General features: G+C 36.7%; 1 protein-coding gene across 2 annotated transcripts in view; it reads left to right on the top strand.

Moving 5' to 3' along the window:
• The window catches only part of CDH8 (cadherin 8), a 201,843-nt gene that overhangs the window by 152,343 nt on the left and 28,182 nt on the right, over positions 1-21,318 (top strand). For both annotated transcript variants that reach the window (XM_034788598.1, XM_034788599.1), the window contains 2 exons: positions 7,275-7,396; positions 14,264-14,381. In XM_034788598.1, the coding sequence (XP_034644489.1) occupies positions 7,275-7,396; positions 14,264-14,381 (240 nt within the window). The remainder of the gene's footprint in view (positions 1-7,274; positions 7,397-14,263; positions 14,382-21,318) is intronic.

Raw genomic sequence — 21,318 nt, 5'->3', positions numbered from 1 at the left:
ACTTTTCAAATAGGGAATCTTTTCCTGTAGTATTAATCCTTCAAAAATTACCACTCCTTAATATGACTTTTTTTCAATTCAGAATTCATTGTGGTCCATTATTTTTAATAGGAAAGTTGTAGACTAATAGGTCTTAACCTTAATTAGTTCAAAGTTAGTCTCAGGTGGGGAATTATGCAGTCTTTAAGACAAATGGACACATACTCTATGCTGTAATAGTTCCACAGTTGGAACGTACCATCTAAATAAAAATTCAGCTTCATAATTGCATCCCTTTTTATCAAGATTTGCTCTGTCAGTTTTATTTGGCAAAGAGTTGTTATCGGGTGCAGTGTTATACAGATAAAGGAATACACAGAGTGGGGAGTGTAAAGTCAAACAGAATAAATTTATCATATGTGTAGATTATCTTCTGAGACCCATCAGATACAATCATAATAAGGTGTAGGAAACAATCTGTTAAATACAACTTGTTGAGCTTGAAAAAATAGATATGTGAAACAAACTCTGTTTTTGGTGTTTGTTTTGTTTTGAGGGGGTTGTTTGTTGATTCATTAATCAGTAGTTTCGATTTAGTGTGTTTTTGATTTCTCTATTAGAACTGGAACGTCTCTCGGTTCTCCTATTTCTAATTTCAAATCTTATTATACTTGAAAGTTCACTGAGCCAGAGAAGTATGAAATAGCCATTTCCAAGCTACAGGATGACACAAAGCTTGTAGTTTTCCAGGATTCTACTTTGTATTTAGATATTGCTTGATTTTAGTTAAAAACAACACAGCTTACTACTATTTAAGCAGAACAGCAATGTAATTTCTGATCGTCTATTTAAACAAAGAAAAATAGACTTGGATAAAGGAAATATTAAAGTGTACATCTCTATGCATTAAATTCGGACTTTCAATGAAGGCTGCTGTTCCAGTAGTGGGGGAATCCTTGGCTACCCCTTTATGGCAGCTTTACAGCTGCTTTGCACTACTCCGTAAGTTACATAGTGAAGGCTGAAAACTTGGCTTATAATGCTTCAGAGGGAATAATAACTCATGGTGCTACCCACTACACTCAGAACCAAATGTTGCACTTTTAGCAAATTGCTTTTCATTGTTCATTTTGTCTTGTTGATTGTATGGTCTTCAGGACAGGGGCTGTCTTCTATTCTGTATTTTGGTTAGGGCCCTTATGTGCTCCAGAGATATAAATACTAATAAACAACAACAATAGTAATAACTGAACTGTAATATTTTAAATTCAAATGTTATATCTATTTTTTTCAAGGTGTCAGCAAACTTGTTTGGCTATAACAACCAACTCGCAGTCCTCAAATAAATCTAAAAGATCATGTTTGGAGGTTTGGAAAAGTTTGATTAGGTCATTTGGCATGCTCTGATTTTCTCATCTCTTTGTACTTTGTGTCAAATGCTGAAGCCCTTTTTAGTCCTTCCTTGAGCACGTTTGCCATTAAAATCAATGGATAGTTTGCCTGAGCAAGGACTGCCAGATTTGACCTTTATTTCCAGGTTCACGTCCAGAGAGTGCTGAAATAAAGTAACATTGCATTAAATTTCTAGTGGAACTTTTTTCAGACACATGTGGTTCAAGTAAACCTTTAAACTTATGGATCTGAACCCAGCTGAGCCTTCTCATATTTTCAGGTTCACTTATCACTAATTGATTCCTCTAGCTCCTTTATACTGTTGCATCCTTTCCTGATGTCTACCTTGTTAGACAATGGGAAGTCAGGTTGCTTTCACCAGTGCCAATTCAGAAGTGTTCAGGGTCCGCAAATCATAGGCAGCAATGGTGACTTCAGTAATTATATAGAGGCAACATGTGCATGTGTATGCACCTAATTTGCAAGTGCAGTGCAATTATTGTGATTACATGTTTGTGGCAATTGTGCCTGCAGATGACCAAGTGGGTGTGACCTTACCAGGACTGAAAATGAGGTCTTTAAGGTGTCTCTTAAAAAAGACTTGCTAAAAATGGCATTGTGGGAGTCCTTGTTCACATCATTGATATCCCTATCAATTATACTTAATTTATAAAGTTATGATTTTATTTCTTTTATTTTAAGTGACAGCCCTGCAAACTCCCTTAGGGTGTGAGAATCAAGCTGGGCCTTTAATTGTTGTGCATAATCATCATCATCAGTAATAAAACCTTTAGAAGCCAAATTAGGCCCATTGTGAAAACTGTTCTATCCCATTATCTTATGATGTTCTATGACACCAGTGCAACTTCATTGCCTTTAATAGTTTTGCACCAGAGTAACTGATTGGAACAATCCATTAGCTGCATTGGAGGAATAGCCCCCATCATACTCTGTACAGCTTTTCTAATATGTAACAGGGAATGAGGATTCTAAGAATATAGGGCTATAGCTAACAGACAGGTTTGAAGTTGAGAGTCTGATAAATGGCATGCAAGTGCTTTGCCATAGAGAAAGAGGTGTACACTGGAAGTGCCAAAACAGGAATATGAAAGAAATGTTAACTATTTTATATTCATAATGTATTCATCCTAGTGTAGATCTATGTGTCTGCTTAGTATTTCTTAGTTTTTCACTATTTTAATAATTATTTCTTCTGAATTATACTTATATAGACAGCACTATACATAAGTGAAAAGACAATGCAGTGTTTGAGGTGATAACAAGGAGGCTCAGAGTGATAATGTCAAAAATTGGTGATCAATGTAAACAATATGTAAACCTCTCTCTCTTTTTCTTAAATGACAGTTTTTTTCATTGTAGTCTGAAGAACCCATATAACAAGCAGGGGCTATCCCCTTGTTTGGAGATTTCCAAACCAGTTGGGTCTCTCTGTCGTGTTTAGTAAATTATTTTTTTTAATGTATTGTCATCAAGTTTCTAATTATAATATATTTAAATATAATGTTTATATTTCACTTGAAAGACAAACATTTTGGGGACAGTCGCAAGGGACATGAATAATTTCTTTAGAAGCTTTTCTAATTAATTACATTTCTCTGTAATATCTTTAAAATTTGAACTGTCATTGTTTCTTTCATTTAGATAAAAGCAAATCTTTAGTATTTAAATGTGACACTAGTGCTGGGAATTCTGAAAAGCCAATACATTCATTGTTTATGTATTATCAAGTTAAGATAAAGAAAATGTGCTTAAAATGTTTTGGCTTTGTGAATTGCATATTAACCTTTTTGAATGTGTACTTATTATCAATGCAATGTTGTTATTAATGTGATAAATTATGAAACTTTATGATTCATTGCATTTATCATGCACCTTTTGATGGAACAAGTTTATCCTGTCCAGAGACAATCGCCACTAGAACTTTTCTTAGGCTATCTAACTCTGAGCAGCTTCAAGCATTAAGCGTTTAACAGATATTATATCTGGTAAACTCACATACCTTATATAACTAGAAATGGAATGTTCCAAGCTTTCCAATGGACACCAAACATTTGCTTCTAACCCTGCAAGATTTGCTGATATCATAGTTTTGAATCTTTAAGTAAACACTTTTATGTTATTTCAGATAATTTTTAGAAATGTTGTGAATGTATTTAGGGTAATTTCTCTTCCCTTTGAGCAATGTACATTGAGAATCATAGTAACTAAGGCATCTGGGTTACAGGTGGAGGGACATAAAAGATAATCCCAGTATTTATTTTTTAAACTCCGTAAAACTTGTGTACAGTAATTCTCCCCCCTCTCCTTCATAAAATATATGTCATTTCTAGAATGGGTTGTACTATGGTGTAGTGTAAAGGTTTTATTGACATTTGTTTGGAAATGCCTGCCTGGAGTTTATGTTTAGAGACACTTATTCAGAGGACAAAAATCCCCTCCCTGGGCTTCAAAGACCGAACTCTAGCCCAAGCTATAACATCTGCACATCTAGTTTTAGCACAGTAGCCCAACTCCCACGAGCCCAGATCTGTAGACCCAGGATCTGTGGCTTACTGAGTGAGCTGAGGCTCACTGTGGAGATGTACTCTCTGTGGCTCAGTTTACCTGCCCTATAATGGGTATAATAATACTTGTACTTCACAGAGATGTTCTGATAATTAAATAGCATTTCTGACATCCTTAGAGATTCTTGAATAACTGGTGCTAAAAAGAGGAAAATATTACTATTGTGGTGTCTGATATAGTTATTAATGAAGATTCCATCATTATTATGAAAACCTGCCTGTTCTTTAACCTGCAATTTCCTGACAGGAACTGATTCTGCAGTACTTACTCAGGCAAAACTTCTGCTCTGGATAATTAGTTTTACCTGAGACAGGCTCTGAATTGAACTCATGTAGTAGGCAGTTCTTCAGAATGTTGATACTTAATTGGGAAAAATGATGTAAAATAAGGTAATATAATAATAGGATGAAGTTTAATAAGGACAAATGCAGAGTACTCCACTTAAGAAGGAACAGTCAGTTGTACACATACAAAATGAGAAATGATTGCCTAGGAAGAAGTACTGCAGCAGGGAATCTAAGTGTCATAGTGGATCAGAAGCTGAATATGAGTCAACAGTGTAATACTTTTGCAAAAAATGCAAACATCATTCTGGGATGTATTAGCAAGAGTGTTGTTAGCAGGACATGAGAAGTAATTCTTCTGCACTATTCTGCACTGATATCACCTCTAGTCTTGGGTGACACATTTTAGGAAAGATGTAAAGAAATTGGAGAAAGCCAGGAGGAAAGCAACAAAAATTATTAAAGATCAAGAAAATATGACCTCAGAGGAAAGACTGAAAAAATTGGGTTTCTTTAGTCTGGAGGAGAGAAGACTGAGGGGGACATGATAATGGTTTTCAAGTACATAAAAAGTTTTTACAAGGAGGAGGGAGAATAATTATTGTGTGGCTATGCTGAAAGAAGGACAGGAGATATTTGACATGGGTTTAATCAGGCCGCAACTTTATTATTAGATGTCTGGGACTATCCGGCAGATAAAAGTGTACAGTGCAGGCAAATCCATGTTTATTCCGTAATTACCCAGAGGGCTTTTACCAGCTCCCCCTTTTTTTCCATCCAGGTCCCTCCAGCAAATCCATTGCTGGGAACTTATCATCCACTCCCCCCTCCTTGTAAGAGGGTTAAGATGAGCTATAAGAATGGGAGGTTGGCTCCCTGTCATACCAATCATAGGAGTCCCCAGCCGCTCCCGGTTCATTCCTTTAAGGAACACCTCTTTTTAAGTCCTTTTCCAAGCCATTTATCCAGTCACTGTATACCTTTCCTATGGAGTACCTGCACTGGACATCCGCCCTACACTTAAATAATGAGTTGCAACATATAGCCTACTGCCCATCATGCCATGCATGAACAGAGCCCTTGCTGAATCCACTGTGGGGAAGGCAAAAAAAAACCCAACCGCACCCAAGCCAATCTGGTGGTAAAGCAAAAATTCCTTCCCAGTCCCCCTAAGAAAGGGGCGGCTAGTGTAATGCACCCCATCAGGTAAAAACCTGGTATTTTACCACCTAAAAGGGAGGCCAGGTGGGTCCTGCTTCAGCCTGGTCCATGTAAAAAGGAAGGCTTCAGGTGCAGAGCTGCCCCTTTTAAACCCTACATTCCCAGAAGATGAGTCAGCGACCATGTTTTTTGCAGCAGTTTTCATCTCCCCCTCCCCCACCAGCCATAAAGTACTTTTCCCTTCATTCGGCCAGCCAGACACAGTGCCCCCCCCACCTCTCAGCCCCCTACTATCCCCCCCGCTTAAAGGTGCAGGGCAGTCATTCTTGTTAATCTCTGCGGCTAGAACAAGAAGCAATGGGTTTAAACAGGGATCGGCGACCGTTGGCACGCGGCCCGTCAGGGTAAGCACCCTGGCAGGCCGGGCTGGTTTGTTTACCTGCTGCGTCCACAGGTTAGGCCGATCGCAGCTCCCACTGGGCAGTTAAGCACTGGATTAAATTGCCTAGGGAGGTTGTGGAATCGCCATCATTGGAGGTATTTAAGAGTTAAACAGGTTAAACAAACACTTGTCAGGGATAGTGTAGATAATACTTAGTCCTGTCTTGAGAACAGGGGACTGGACTAGAAGACATATCAAAGTCCCTTCCAGTCCTACACTTCCATGATTCTATGATTCATAGCTGGATTATGAAGCTAGCATTAGGCTACTGAAATACTATTATGGTTTATAACATATTTTTCTATTAACCATTTGGACAATCACTCTTTTAAATAAAAACAACAAGGAGTCTGGTGGCACCTAAAAGACTAACAGATTTATTTGGGCACAAGCTTTTGTGGGTAAAAACCTCACTTCTTCAGATGCATCTGAAGAGGTGAGGTTTTTACCCACGAAAGCTTATGCCCAAATAAATCTGTTAGACATTAAAGTGCCACTAGACTCCTTGTTGTTTTTGTAGATACAGACTAACATGGCTACCCCCTGATATTTGACGCTTTTAAAAAAAATCATATATTTGCTATTTAGGGGAAATAGTCATAAGATCAGATATTCAAAGTTATTAATTGTCTCTAAAATACACACACACACACACACACACACACACACACACACACTCTAATTCAGTGAGGACAATAAAATCTGTCTGTAAATTTCGGTCAAAGTAAAACTCCAATTGTTGCTTTAGCTCAGCCTTCCAAAGAGCTTAACAAGGTTATTTTGCAATGTACACTGATGAACCTTATGCAAAATAGTTTAATATTAAAAATGATGGGGCTTTATTTCAGAAAACTAAGAAGTTCATAGGCCACTTTTCTGGTCAACAATAAATGAATCAGAGTGCTTTAATAATCTCAAGTAATATCCAGTATCGTCAACGTCAAGCCTGCAACCCATCTCTCTCCCAATTCGGTCTCAACATTAATCGTATTTGCAATGAAGAAATAATAGATGTGCACTCAAAACTACTAATAGACTAAAATGCACTGTGCTCTGCCAAAGATAAACAAAGAAATAAATCTATGTTGTTTACAGCCTTCTCTTTCCATGGTATAATGGACTTTATCAATAAAACAATACAAACTTCATCAGAGAAAAATCTAGCAATTTAGGCTGAGAAGGTCTAACGACAAATGCTGTTTGCAGTAGGGATTTATTTGCTTTTTCCTCCCTTCAGTAAATACTGACTATTCATCTTTATCTTTTGCTCCAATTATATAATCCATTGCGAAGAAAGCACCCCAATTAAGCAAAAATTGAGAATGGGCACAGTACACTTTCGACATGGAAGTGTTTATATCTTGGGCCCTTTATGGCATCAATCCCAAATGAAATATTCTTACCTTTTATGCTATGTTTTCTTCTCTTAGGGAACCACAGTCAAGTATCCCGAGTGCCTGTTGCTATCAAAGTTCTTGATGTAAATGACAACGCTCCTGAGTTTGCATCAGAGCATGAAGCCTTTTTATGTGAGAATGGGAAGCCTGGACAAGTAAATATCTCCATGTTGTTGATGCTGTGTAATTTTTGTAAATTCTCCCAGTAATCTGTCAGCAAATGTGAGTTGTATCGTATCTCCAAATTAGGTAGATTTTGTCTGGAATGTAATGTTGAGCTAATACGCCCTTTATCTCAAAATATTTGCCTTTGCAGATGTATGAGCTATTATTAGTCACTGCTTAGGAGAAACCTAATTACTTTATTTATAATCAAAATGATGAGGTTTGAACTAAAGATAAGTAGTTTGGGGCATGATCCTGTAAGATGATGAGTTCCTTAAACTCCCATTGATTTCAGTAGGAGTTCAGGGAGATCAACAGCACCTAACAAGATCATGTCCTTGATTAGGAGAAAATTATGAACCTGCCTGAATCTCTGTTCAAATGTCAAACTATGGTGGGCCTAACTCAAACCGTATGTTAGGTGAAAAGAGGTCATTTAAGAAGACCTTCCCTCTTCCTGATTCTCAGCTATGATAAATATCCATCTCATGTAGTTTGGCCGTCTTTTCTGAGCAAGTTGCTTTCTTCTATTGCTCTAGAGTTCTCAGGTTTCACGTGTGTCTGGAAGCGATTTATTATGGGGCGGAAGGAGAAACCTCTGAATATATAATAAAACACCAAAGTGTATGTCACACTGGCACCAAAAGCATGGACCTTAACAATGGGTATGGATAGAGTTTTGGAAGGTTTTGGTTCAGGAATGTAGTCTCAGAGAGACACTTGGTGGGTGATGTGCATCTTGTGATTTTGGTGAAATGGACTATGGATTGAGGAAAGAAGAAGGATACACGCCAGGAAGGGATAAGAGACTTCAAAAAGGTCAGATAAATTTGGTTATGTTTAAGAAGTGAATTCTAACTTTTAGAATCTTCTTCAAAGTAAACCAAACCTCCAAGCATTTTCAAATGTGTCCTTCATTAGGCAGAAGTATAGAGAGTTAAGGGTGAGTACATCGCATGCAATTTCAGTGATATAACATAACCTTACATAAAGCAATACAGAACGGATGAAATATAATCATTTTGTCCAGCTTGTGTTATAGAAATCCACTGTTTTTCAACTACATAATTTATTCTGAGTAGTGACATTTTAATTTTAAATAAACAGCAGCTGACAGCATGACACTAGAGTTGTTAATATGACTATTCTTGTGCCTCATGTGGGTGTTAGGCGTTAAACTCACTATTTGCCAAAATATCTTACCTGACAATAGAATCAGAAATTGTTTTATTTTAGTAGTACTGTTTGAGAACCTTTTTGTGCCAAGATTTGATTGTTGTAAAAGATCAATGTTTTGACCTTCCAGCTACTTTTTTACCTTACTGTCACAAATGCATCATTTGAGTAGTAAACATTCTTTATAACCATTGAAAATAAGCTTATTGTAGTCTCCTTTTAGAGGGTATTTTCTTTCCAGAGAATATATTGATATTTATACTCCCAAATTTCAGAGTGGATTTTAGATCTCCATAATCTCTGTTTCCAATATTGTATTATGCTAATGATTACATCCACATCTAAGGCTCAGTGACTGTTCTCAAAATGTGAGCATGTACTAGATGTAGCTTGAAATGAGAGAGATATATTCTGAATTGGTTTTAGTATCCATCTATCTCAGCATTTGTACCACATTGGAGTTGGGTGGAAAAAAAATCACAATTTCTTTTTTTTCCAAATTTTTAAATTAAAAAACTCAAATAGCTGATGGAAAACCAGTAACAACACTGACAAAATCACTTAAAATTTTTTCATGAACACTTTAAAATGTTATCAGAAAAATGTAACCAGCTCTATACTGCCCTAATCACTGTAGTATCAGACTACCACAAACATTAGTAAGAGAAGAGACAGAGAATCCTATGAAATAGTGGATCGTCCTAATTCCCACACTGGGGCATGTGGCCCTGATTCTGCAACTTATTCTCCATTTTTTGCCCCAGGACAGGTGCAAGTATCCACCATTGCACTGTAACTTACAGGAGCAGGATCTAAATTAGCAGTCATACTACGCAGCACACAGCTCATCGCAAAATCTCAGCAAATACACTGGCTGTTATTTTACTTCTTTTAGTATTCTGTGTTAAAATTTTGCAAGTAAACATATGGACAAGTCAAGGTTTTCATTTTTTTTAAAGAAACTGAAGTTGAAATAATGCTACATCTCCAAGCCATAAGAAGATTAACATGAGAAAGTGATGCTGTAATACGTAGTATCTAAATCCTAATTTAGCTGGGCGTTTAAAATTTTAAAGCAGCATCGTTGCATGTGAAGAAAGGGTCAATAGCTTTATGCAACATCAGTATATTTACATTTGCAGTTTAACTTAAACCTAAGTTCAAATTGAATTTGAATCACCTTAAGGGAAAAGATTACATCTGAACCTTTTACCAAACCTTATTTGCAGTCCCTAAATATATTGACTGAACCATCTATTACAGTTCAGTTTTCCAAGTGTTCTATTTTGGGTCCTGATACAATTGAGAGTGGCAAGCGCGACTGCTGGTGACGTGACAGAATGTATTAAAAACTGTTGATGTATAATATTGCCAGATGAATTTTCTTTGCTTTTTATTCGGAATCTGTAACAGCAAAACACAAAACTCAAACCTGATAGAAAAAGTGTATGTGCACATGTATACGTGTAGCTCTTTGTACATTTTACATACAATAGGAAAATACTAAAAATGTCTTTTTGAGGGGAAAAATCTGATTTATTGTCAAGGCATTTTCCAATTTGATGAAAAACAGGTTTTGCCTTTAATATTATCCCTTGCTAGCTACAAAGTTCAAATTACTGTAGACCCAGCAAGCCCATAGGCCTTAGGGCCAGGCTAGTTTAAAATAGAATACAACTTTCTCAGACATTTTGTCTCTAACTTGATTCTACTTAGTTGTACTAATAGTGTGCAGTGTCAACCAGTCCCATGTGAGGGAGGGGAAGACCATGCTACTGGTGAAGGTGGGTTCTAGCTGAATAGTCATGGAGACAATTGCAAAAACCGGGGTCCACTTCTACGTTTCTGAGAATCTGCAGGATAGTTCAGTTGTAACTCATAGTGTGCCTGCACAGCACATTTTCTGGGAAAGTTTTGTAGTCTGTGATATTCTAGTCACGGGGAGGGTTACAAATAGTAGAAACTAGACTTTAATTTTGAGAATGCCTTTCCTCCCATTTTCTACCAATGCAAAGTTTTGTAATCGCATAAAACCATACTCTGTAATGCTGCTCTGCTCTGGTATGTTTTGAGTATATTAAAACTATGCTGTGCATTAAAATCATACAGAGATAGGTACATTATATTTGCAAGATTTTGCTATATACCTTTCAGTAGCATTCACTATTACTATACTGATATTCTTCTAGGAATGCTATAATTTTAGGCATCTGTGGCTTTGCAGGAATGTAATACAAGGTTGCAGAATATAACGATATACGGTCCTCTGGGATACCTATGCTATTAATTTCAATTCAGATATGCCTGTTAGGTAAGATGTTAATTTAGTGCTCTCTTCCTTAAAACATATACATACTCAATTACATGCACAAACTTTGTTAACAGAAAATCAAGGTTGAAATTTTATGTGGAAAAATGTTGAGGAATTCAGCAACCTTAAGGGTAGCAACCTGACATATATGCATCAATAAGTCAGAGGTTTTAAAACTATCTTTTATTAACCAATTTTATTCTGTGGAGCTCCTTATTGTGCTGTTCAGAATCATTTGAAAATCCTGTGAGGAAACAGGAGGACAGGTCAACTACAAAGCAGTTAATATTACTGCACATATGTTATATGCTGAAGAAAATCCTTTTGTAATGCATAAACAGAAAGGAGTAGAGTAAGGTTGCTATGGGAATGCTAACTCCTAAATTCTTGGCTTGTGCTAGTAAAATAACAAATGTAACATTTTATTAATGCTAAGTTTTGACTATATTTTTGTGTGTATTTATAAAAAATAATTGATGACATATGGGTGAGAATAATTTCAATGTAAGGAATACGTTTCATAGGAGATTGAGAAGCATTAAATCTGTGCACAAAAAACAATGTATGTGCCCACAGATTCCACTTCTTAAATATTTCCAATCTAAATAATGACCTGAACTATCTTGCATAGTTTCTGGGATCTGAAAAGTTCATGGCACTATGGTGGCTGGCTAGTGACTTTTAGTTCATTGAAACCCTGGAGAAGGAGAGAAATAATTAGAACCAATTCTCCCACATAACACTGGAAAGAACTACAGTTAAGCAACCAGCAAGATATTTAAATTGCATACCCATGTGATAAATTGCATTTATCATGCACACTTGAGCACCTAAATTTCACTCTGCCCACAAATAGATTTCCCCATTATGTCTTCCGATAACATTCTAAATCTCCAAGTTTCAAAAAGTCACAGTTTAAAAAAACCTCTCACACAACAATGTTTTGTTTCCTCCAAAAATTGGAATTCCATTCCAGCCTGCACTGCTTTAAGACCCATGATCAGCAATATTCAGTCCTGAGCTAGAAACATGGTCTGATATTTTACAAACCTACAGAGATAGAAATTGGAACTGAACACCTCTGAAAAGGGAAAATCCCATATTTGCAGTGGGACAGGCAACACTTGCTTCTAGCCTTGAAGATCCCCTGATACAATTATTTAATTGGGAGACTTTTTATGTAGTGAAAAACTACTTTAGGTTATTTTATAGGTATTTTTGTTTCTCCTTAAGCACTATATATTTGAAGTTATGGCAGCTAAATCTTTGCAAGTGGAGGAATGTAAAAGTTAGGCCTATATATAAAATAAATAAAATTAGCTGAAAGCCTTCGTCAAGTCCAGTGAAGCCACAGTGAGTACTGGAAGAAAATATTAGGAAACTAACAAAGTATACAATTATAAAATGTGCACACCGTCAAATTACAATGTAAGCACATGTGAGAACTATGGCTTATATCACCTAGCTCAGACATACCATTCTCCCTCTCAGTTGTTTGGAGCTAGCACCACTCTGATGCTTGCTGCTGCCTGGGGCCTTCTCTTTTGCGCAAGTCCCAGCAGCACGTCTTCCCCAACTCCTCCGTCCCCTGCCTCATACTGCTGCGGATACTCTCTCTGCTCTAGGGCCATACATGAAGACAATGCTCAGTGGTGGGGAAGGTCTGTGTCCTTAGCCCCAAGCCCCTTAGTCCTTAGCTTGCAGAGAGCCTTGCCTGTGTACCCAGCTCTGAAAATTGCTGGACTGGAGGAGCATCTCACTTCATTGTGATGGCTCCTCTTGCCACAATCCTGTTACTCTTAAATATATTTGTCTCAGGATGGAGTTTCACATTTTTAGTTGTTATTGTGAGGGTTTTGTTTGTTTGTTTGTTTTAGGGTCTGATGCTTTTGGCAATAAAGCAATAAGAGAAAAGTTTTATTGACTTCAGTGGAGAAAATTTAAATAATACTCATTAAGTTTCTGATCCTACATAATTGAATCTAACAGCAAAATTCCTATTGAGTTCAAGAGTGCAGTATCAGGCCCTGAGACCTGTGTCTAGGTCCCTATCTCTCCCTGTCTCCACTTCTTCTGATGGGGAAATATTTGGAATCAAGTAAATCTGTCCCAAACTTTAAACCCCATTAAATTCCTCTCCTACTTTTCTGGAAGTGTTCTATTCTTATATTATTCCCCCCTGTCCTTTGCAATCCCATTTGGCCTGGAGGAAGATCAGCAACTGTACCTGCAGTGCTAGCATTCCATATACACCACTGAATATGGATGTTGTGCAGAATAAGTGCAGTTGATTTTCAAATTTTCCTAACTTTGGTATTTAAAAACAACCCTCCCCACCAAACATAGCTAAAATAGCACCATATTCTGGACAATGTGCAAAGCATCCTAAGTTAATGTGTTAAATCAAACCTAGTTTTGTGGGGATTTTTGCGCAAGAATTGTTAAGCATTTTATTAAAAGAAGAAAAGGGTTTGATTGTTTTTTTGCAATTCCATACATTCTGAAATGGCTGGTCAAATTTTATTCTAACTTAAAAACTGAGTATCACTGTTAGGTTGATATTAGACATGCACAATTCCACACAAAAAAGGTACATTTTTAAGAACTTTGTTCAGCTCAGGGGGCAGAGAATGGTAGTGGAGGGAGTTTTATGGCTGGACTGTTCTAGGCACATTTCTGTGCAAAGCTATATCAAACCATGAGTAGCCCAGGAGACACTGTGCCTCAGAGGCTACCACGTATGAGGAAAGGTTACAAAAAATGGGCATGCTTAGTCTTGAGAAAAGAAGACTGCGGGGGCATCTGAAAACAGTCTTCAAATATGTGAAGGGCTGTTACAAAAAGGAATGTGATCAATTTGTTCTCCATATCCACTGAAAGTAGGACAAGAAGTAATGGGCTTAATCTACAGCAAAGGAAATTTAGGTTACATATTAGGAAAATCTTTCTAATTTTAAGGGTAGTTAGGTTCTGGAATATGCTTCCACGGGAGGTTTCGGGAGCCCCATCATTGGAGGTTTTTAAGAATATGTGGGACAATCACCTGTTAGAGGTGATCTAGGTTTACTAGGTCCTCCCTTATCACAGTGGGCTGGACTTGATCACTTCTCGAGGTCCCTTCCAGCCCTACATTTCTATAGAATCTGGGCAATCCACATAGAAGTTTAGGTATGTGTATGGGAGGGTTCTTACACTTGTGAAAGTAGAAATCAGAATGTATCCTATATAATAAAAGAATGTCCTTTTCATCAGTGAATGCAGATTTTTCAGTATCTTTATATATAGCGGGTTAATTTATAAAACCTGGTGTTGGTGATCAATAGAACTTACATTGAGGCTGTACATTTTATGTAATCTTTTTCTATTGCAGGTAATTCAGACTGTCAGTGCCATTGACAAAGATGATCCTAAAAATGGACATTTTTTTCTATATAGTCTTCTTCCTGAAATGGTCAACAATCCGAATTTCACCATCAAGAAAAATGAAGGTAAACATAAAACGTATATAGTGTGGCACTGTATAACTTATTTTATTTCTCTTTTGCATTGCTTGGTTGACTTCCATTTACTTTACCAATCTGTCACTTGAGCAATTAGAATGTGGTTTATCTGTGTAATGGTACCATAATTACACATCTATTTCCAATAACTGTACAATAGATAAGAAGAAAACTAAAATGAAAACAGAATTTAGATCCAGAAAATAACTCATTGGGTTACATAAAACTTGAACAGAGGGATTTAATTTGTACTATGCTTCTATTGATTTTGAGATAGCAGAGAGAGACAGAGATTGTAAAATAAATGGTTAAAACTATGTTGATAAATAAATATTGAACACACATTGGCTCACATCTAGTCAAGAACATCTAACTAAATGTTTACTAAATCCCCAAAGGGAAACACATTTTAAGCCATCTTGGTGTCTGTGTACAGATTCTGAAGTACTACAGTTAAACGCGTTCTAACTAGGATGAGAAAACTATTCGGTCAGCAAAGTCTTGAAGGGCACTTTGTTTTAGAATTGCAGTTTTATAGCACTTCTGGAAGGGCATAGTCTCATTGTATAATACTATAGAAGTGGAATTCATTCATGGTGGGGGGAAAAAGAAGAAAATTTAATCCATTTTGCTTTTTTTGAGTAATAAATTTAGTCTGATCCTTGTTCTTGGCACACAGCTATACCTGAAGGTCATATAGTGAGAGAGCTGGAAATGATCACAATAATTCTATAAACAGTGCATTCCTAGGTATTTGTATGTCAGGCAAGGGTTTTCTTTCTCATAACATTGCATCCTGTATTTCAGTCTCTTATATCATGTTTGTGCAATGATTACGAAGGAAATCAAAATATGCTAGTCAGCCTTGTTAGTATTAATATGAAATTTTATTTGTGTGTATAAAGGAAATATTTAAGCATTTAAGAAGAAAACACCATTTTCATACCAATTGTTATTCTAGCTGTAGCAGCCAGTGAAGTATGTTGGTACTGCTTTGATAAATATGGCCTTATAAAAAATAAATTTCTGAACCTATTTAAAAATATCATGGTTTTCGCTTTTTGGATATGTTTATTGTAGCATTATTCACTCTAAGTTTATATATATTCTTATGAATGTATCTTTACAAAGGAAATTAAAGAGTCTTTATAGGACTGTATTCTTAATTAGTACATTCATTATAGAAAATAAAGTGACTAAAAAAACCTTCTTCATAGTCCAAAAATCATAGAACACAATTTGAATTAAGTGCCTTAAATATGAAGCTCCCATAAACAGTGAATTACCTTCCACAGCACGACAGAATAAACAAAGGTTTTTACATTTCTTTTTTGGAGTGTAGACTATCCACTCATACCACTAATTAACCTTCCTGCTCCAATCTATTACCCTTTTAATATTCACTCTTGCTCCCAACTGAAGTCAATGGCAAAATTCCCATTGACTAGCGTGGGAGAAGGAGTGGAGCCTTAATATTTTTTTTGACATCCCACTCTTGTGTACAATAGAGATACTGTTTTATAATTAACATTTTAATGATAATAATCATAATAAATCCACTACACTTTTTCTTTCTATAACAAATCCACACCCATTAAGGAATAAACGTTCGCAAATTCCATGTGAGGATATATAGTTACATCCATCTTTTTCTGCCTAATAACATTATTCCCTTTAAACATACTTATAACATACACCCTTTAAGCATGTTTTATCAAGACTGTTATGCTGTTTAAAACAGTCCAATTTTTGTCTGCTAGAACAAATCTTCTCTTGTATAGGAAGGATTCTTGCCAAATCCAAAATTGGGATAATATAGCTGAGGCGAGGCAAGGTGTCATGTCACAGAGGATATGTCTATACAGACTCATGTTAGTGGGGTTCAGGCTAGCATGCTAAAAATAGAAGTGTAGACATTGCTTTGGCTCTTGGGTTCTAAAGTCCACCCCCTTCCCTTGGCTTCAGAGCCTGAGCACCAGCATGAGCCGGAAAAATCCAAATTGCTATTTTTTAGCATGTTAGTGCGAGCTCCATAAACACAACTCTGTCCACCCAGGCTGCGAAACTCACTCCCAGCATCTATGTGGACAGAGCCATAAAGGCTCCTTACATAGTCAAGCCACTGAATCATCGATGCTTAAGGATGACTTATAAAATGTTCTCTATCTTCACAATCAGCATGACTGATTATGCCTGATGAATTTACTCTATTGTTCCTGTAAAATTCAACTCATTGGTCCAAATTCTGCTTTTGGTATAATAGTGCAAGTCAGGAATAGCTTTGGTGGCTGTTAGAGTATTTCCCGAGCATTACTGAATGTGGAATTAAGCCCAGTGTCTCAGTGACTTCTTAAACTACAAATGCATTTTTTTAAATTATGAAGTTACTACATTGTGTTTTCCTTTCCTTTTCTTTATGCTTATTTAATTTCTTTTTGAACGGTTCTTGCCTTTCTCCATACTCTGTGAAGCACAATGCTGTGCAAAACCACCACTTTTCTAGGGTCTTTCTGAAACTGTCTTACTCTCTAATATTGCTTCCTTTGTGCTGCACTGGCATTTTTGGGATTGGCAGACACCTTTGTACTTGAAGGAGCAGTAGTTTTAATTGATCTTTTCTCTTGGCACTAGCACTCAACCAATGCAGTTTGACATCTGTTGTGGAAATCAAAGCTGAGTGGTTTTGTTTCTGACGGGCATATTTTCTGGCCCAAATAATAAAGAAAGGCTACATACTAGTACCGGCTTGAGTTTGTTCTTGTAACATACTTACAAAAACCTCTGACTATCAATTCACTTTAATTCATCCCCTTTGGGCTAATATGCCTTTTAAGCCTTCCAGACTGTCACCAGGTGATCTAACAATTTGTGAGCTGTCTTAACTGTGCTGCACAGGCGACGAGTGATATTCTAATAGGCTAAAACCTGCCTTTACTAAATGTTTTTAATTGACCTTTTGACATAATGTTGGGTCTTCATTTGCACGCCGCAAAACACTTTTCCCCCCACAAGAATACATTATGTGTTACAGAAATTGGCCAGTGTTCATAGCTACATTCTGTTCCCGTGAAATGATTTACAGGCACCATGACAAGATTTTTTGTATTTTCTATCTGGTAAATTTGCATATTTACAATCTCTTCCATAGACAAGACATCCTGAAATAACTCACTGGGACCTCTACTGCCTTTTTGATGGCTAGACTAGCAAAGTAATCTTGAACATCATCAGGAACCTCATGCATCTTGCTAAAGTCCATAGAACATCTCTCAGAAAACAATATGCAATGATTTTCTTCCATTCTGTCTGAGCCCAAAACTTCAGTTCCTGTATCTCCTGTGTCACTGAATGGGTTGATAATTTTTAAATTTAGCAAAATGTGCTGCTGCTGGTCACAGAAAACCTACTGAAAGATAGGCTCACTCTCTAGAACTGTGATGCAAGCAGAGTTGATCATTCTGTTAACTGACCAGATGTATTAAACCCTTCTCTCTCCATCAGATTGGGACTTGAAAATCCTACTTAGTTAACACATAATCAGGTCACCCAATCTTACAAACCATATGGCAACATCAGTCCAGGTACCCAACCATGTGAGTCAAGGACAGATCCCATATTTGGCTACCTGGAGCTATATGGCCGCACAGTTGCTAATTATGACTGAAGTGATTGATTATCTAATTTTTGTATGTCTTTGTATCTGGTTTTGGATGGATGAACGAAATACCGTGAGTAATGCTGTTCTTGCATTACTTCTGACTGCCTCCAAAGCAAGAAATGCTGAAAATAATCTCAGGTGAAAACCTGATTTTGTAAGATGTCCAAGCAAACAAAGATGTTCAGATAGATTTGGATAAACTCTGACAATGTATCTCAACCCTTAGAATGGTTATCCATTTAGGGCCAATCTCTCAACATATAATGGGTCACCACTCACTAATTCTGACACAGAGGTGGATAACGAAATGCCACCAATTATTTAGGAAACTGAGAAGGAATTTTGTAGCCTTGCGGCACCACTAAACTGAAATGAGACCTGTGAAAATGAGGCTTTGGAATTTGATTTATAGTATTCTGATAAAAGCGTGACATGAAAAATGTAACTAGAAGCCTAGTGCTAGCACATGAACTTTTTCTTGTATTTATAACATAGTATATCGTATATAACTTTCTCTTGTATTTATAACATAGTGTATCGTATATGCCATTAAGCAACCCCTGTTCTCATTATCCCTATTGTTTGATCAGTCAAGAGCAGAGCCTTATGAAAAAAGACAGTTTTCCCACGCATTCAAGTATTGTTTGCAAATGCAAATTGCAATTTTCATTCTAAAACTAGCAAATGTATGTTTGCCATTAACTGATAAAACTTCAAAATTTTCCTCAAATGGCAAATTTGTTGTGTATTGAAAATATGCCCTGGATCAAATAGTCCCCAGATGTCCAGGGCTGCAGAAGCTCTCCTGGCAGAGAAAATGGTACATTTTCACTGCATCAATGAGAGAGTACATAGTGCTAAACTCTGCTGGGACCCATCAAGGGGCAGTAGTGAAGAGAATGGGCAAGATAAGGGAAAACCTGCCCCTCTAAGCACAGGGGGACCACATTGGGGGCATACATTAATACTCCTGAAAAAGCTCAACAGACATTCCATGCTCTTGATGAGAAGCCCAGAATCTGGACCAAAGTGAATATTGGTGCAGGTGTAGTGAATAAAACCAAGAGTATATATTTATTTACTTTGCTTTTAAACTGAAGCATCATATATACTCTAATGAGAAACCTTTCTGTGGTGTAGCTTATTCCTAGTAAAATTAAATGTTATAAATGCCATTCTCAATTTCTGGGTAGCCTGGGTACAATACTTATTATATATACAATCAATATTGTTTCTAGACTCTCACACTTATGACTACATGCACCATTTTCTCTGCTCACACACACACACACACACACACACACACACACACACACACACAATTATCAATGTGTGTGTCTGTACATGTACATAATATTTTCCAAAATATTCATGCTTAAAAGTGCAATATTTTGCTCCTTGGATTGAACAATTTTAATCTGTCAGTTATTTCCTCAGTGGGGTGACTTGAAACTGGTAGGCAATGTGCCATGTGGTTAAAGTAAGATAGCCTGTTGTTATAATCATACCGTATATATCACCCAAGCACTAGTTGGATTACATGACATCCTGTGCTTGAATTACTCACCTTATTTAAAACTTGCTTTCCAAATCACCTCCTTTCCATTTATAAGCAATTGTTTCCAAACTATATGAATGATCTGAAAAAGTATGCAACACCTCTGGGGATTGTTTCCCCTCATTTTACTGTCCAAAATGAAAATGCTAAAAGCCAATGTCCAGAAAATATATGAAATCAGGAAATGTTTCTGTTATCTCTCTGCCTTCAGTTTAATAAAAACAAAAAGAGAAAAATATATAAATATTCCAATTGTCAGACATTTTCTTTAGCAGCATCTCTGACATGCATACTCACAGGGTAATCTATGGCAAAATAGCTTTTGCTCCCACCATAGTAACTCTGGTTGTGCTAATACAGGATTCTGTCACTGAGTATCATGCTCCCTTTCCTTTCTTTGGTTGGTTTGTCTGTCTGTCATCACCTTTAAAAGTCCCTACTGTGTTTTTGATTGATGTTCATATACAGATAGATATAGATAGATAGATATAAGATATAGATAGCTTGGAGAGTTAAAATATGTTAGCTGAATACTCTTCCTTTGCTCTGCCCAGTTTGAAAGACAACCTCTAGTACAAATTGCTTTACCAACGACACCATTAAACCCATCACTGCCTATGGATGTACAATGCATGTCCAGAATGTGAGCACTCCTATTGTCTTATGCACATGTGCTATAAATCCTCATGTTCCATTGCCATTTCATGCAGTGTTACATGAGCATCAGGAATCTTTGTGGCCAGCTGTCATCCACCCTGGCTCAGATTTCATTTAACAGTGGCAGTTCTCCAGGGGAAGCACATGCTTCCATATTTCTAATGTGTTTAACTATTATACTCATTTTTATCCATAGTAATTAAGGTGGTTTGCATATTTTTCAAAGTGCATTTCTGAAATGTACCAAATCACATCTGAAGTCATGCTTTTATTTAAAAATCACTGATGTGATTGCAAAGCAGTTACTGCAAGTCCTGATGCCTATAAGTAAACATTTTGCCACCCTATCTGCAGCACTGGCAGTGTGTACATGCACTTAAAATATGAGTTGAATGTTATTAATGAAAAAAAATAAATTGCTAAGTCCTAGAAAGGCCACTGGTCAGAATTTCTTTAATTGCTATGGGCACCATTATGACATCTCAAATCAATGGGACTACTTGCATAATGAGGTGCTACTCGCTGGGCAGATGCCAGTATTTGGCCCTAAGTAGACTGGATGCTTATGTATTTAAATAATTGAACATCTGAAAATACTTCATGGACATCAGGGTTATTGGGTAACATGTGTGAGACAATCTGCCACCCACTGACAGAAGTGGCACCTTCCTCCAAAAACACAAATCGTGGCAGTGTCTGGGCCTAGGCCTATAAATCATGTTATCAATATCATATTAGCAATCTTGTACCGGATTAAAAGTAGAGATGATCAAAATTTGGAACTTTCATCAACTTCATTTTGTCCCAAATCAGGCCAAAAAGTCAAAAACTCAGAATTTTTTGCAAAACATTCCAAAAATACTTCATTTTAATCTTATCAAAATGATACATTTTGATAAGGTTGAAACATTTCATTTCAAGAAGGTTAAACCATTTTATTTCAACTTTATTATTTTGACATTTGTATTATAATATAAATGTCAAAATGATTAGTCAAAATTAAATGTTATGACCTTATCAAAACAAAAGGTTTCACTAATTTCCTGCAAATA

The sequence above is a fragment of the Trachemys scripta genome, chromosome 13 (assembly GCF_013100865.1).
Source record: "Trachemys scripta elegans isolate TJP31775 chromosome 13, CAS_Tse_1.0, whole genome shotgun sequence".
Taxonomy (NCBI): Eukaryota; Metazoa; Chordata; order Testudines; family Emydidae; genus Trachemys; species Trachemys scripta.
Note: the sequence above shows the minus strand (reverse complement) of the source record. Positions and strands in the feature narration are given on the sequence as shown.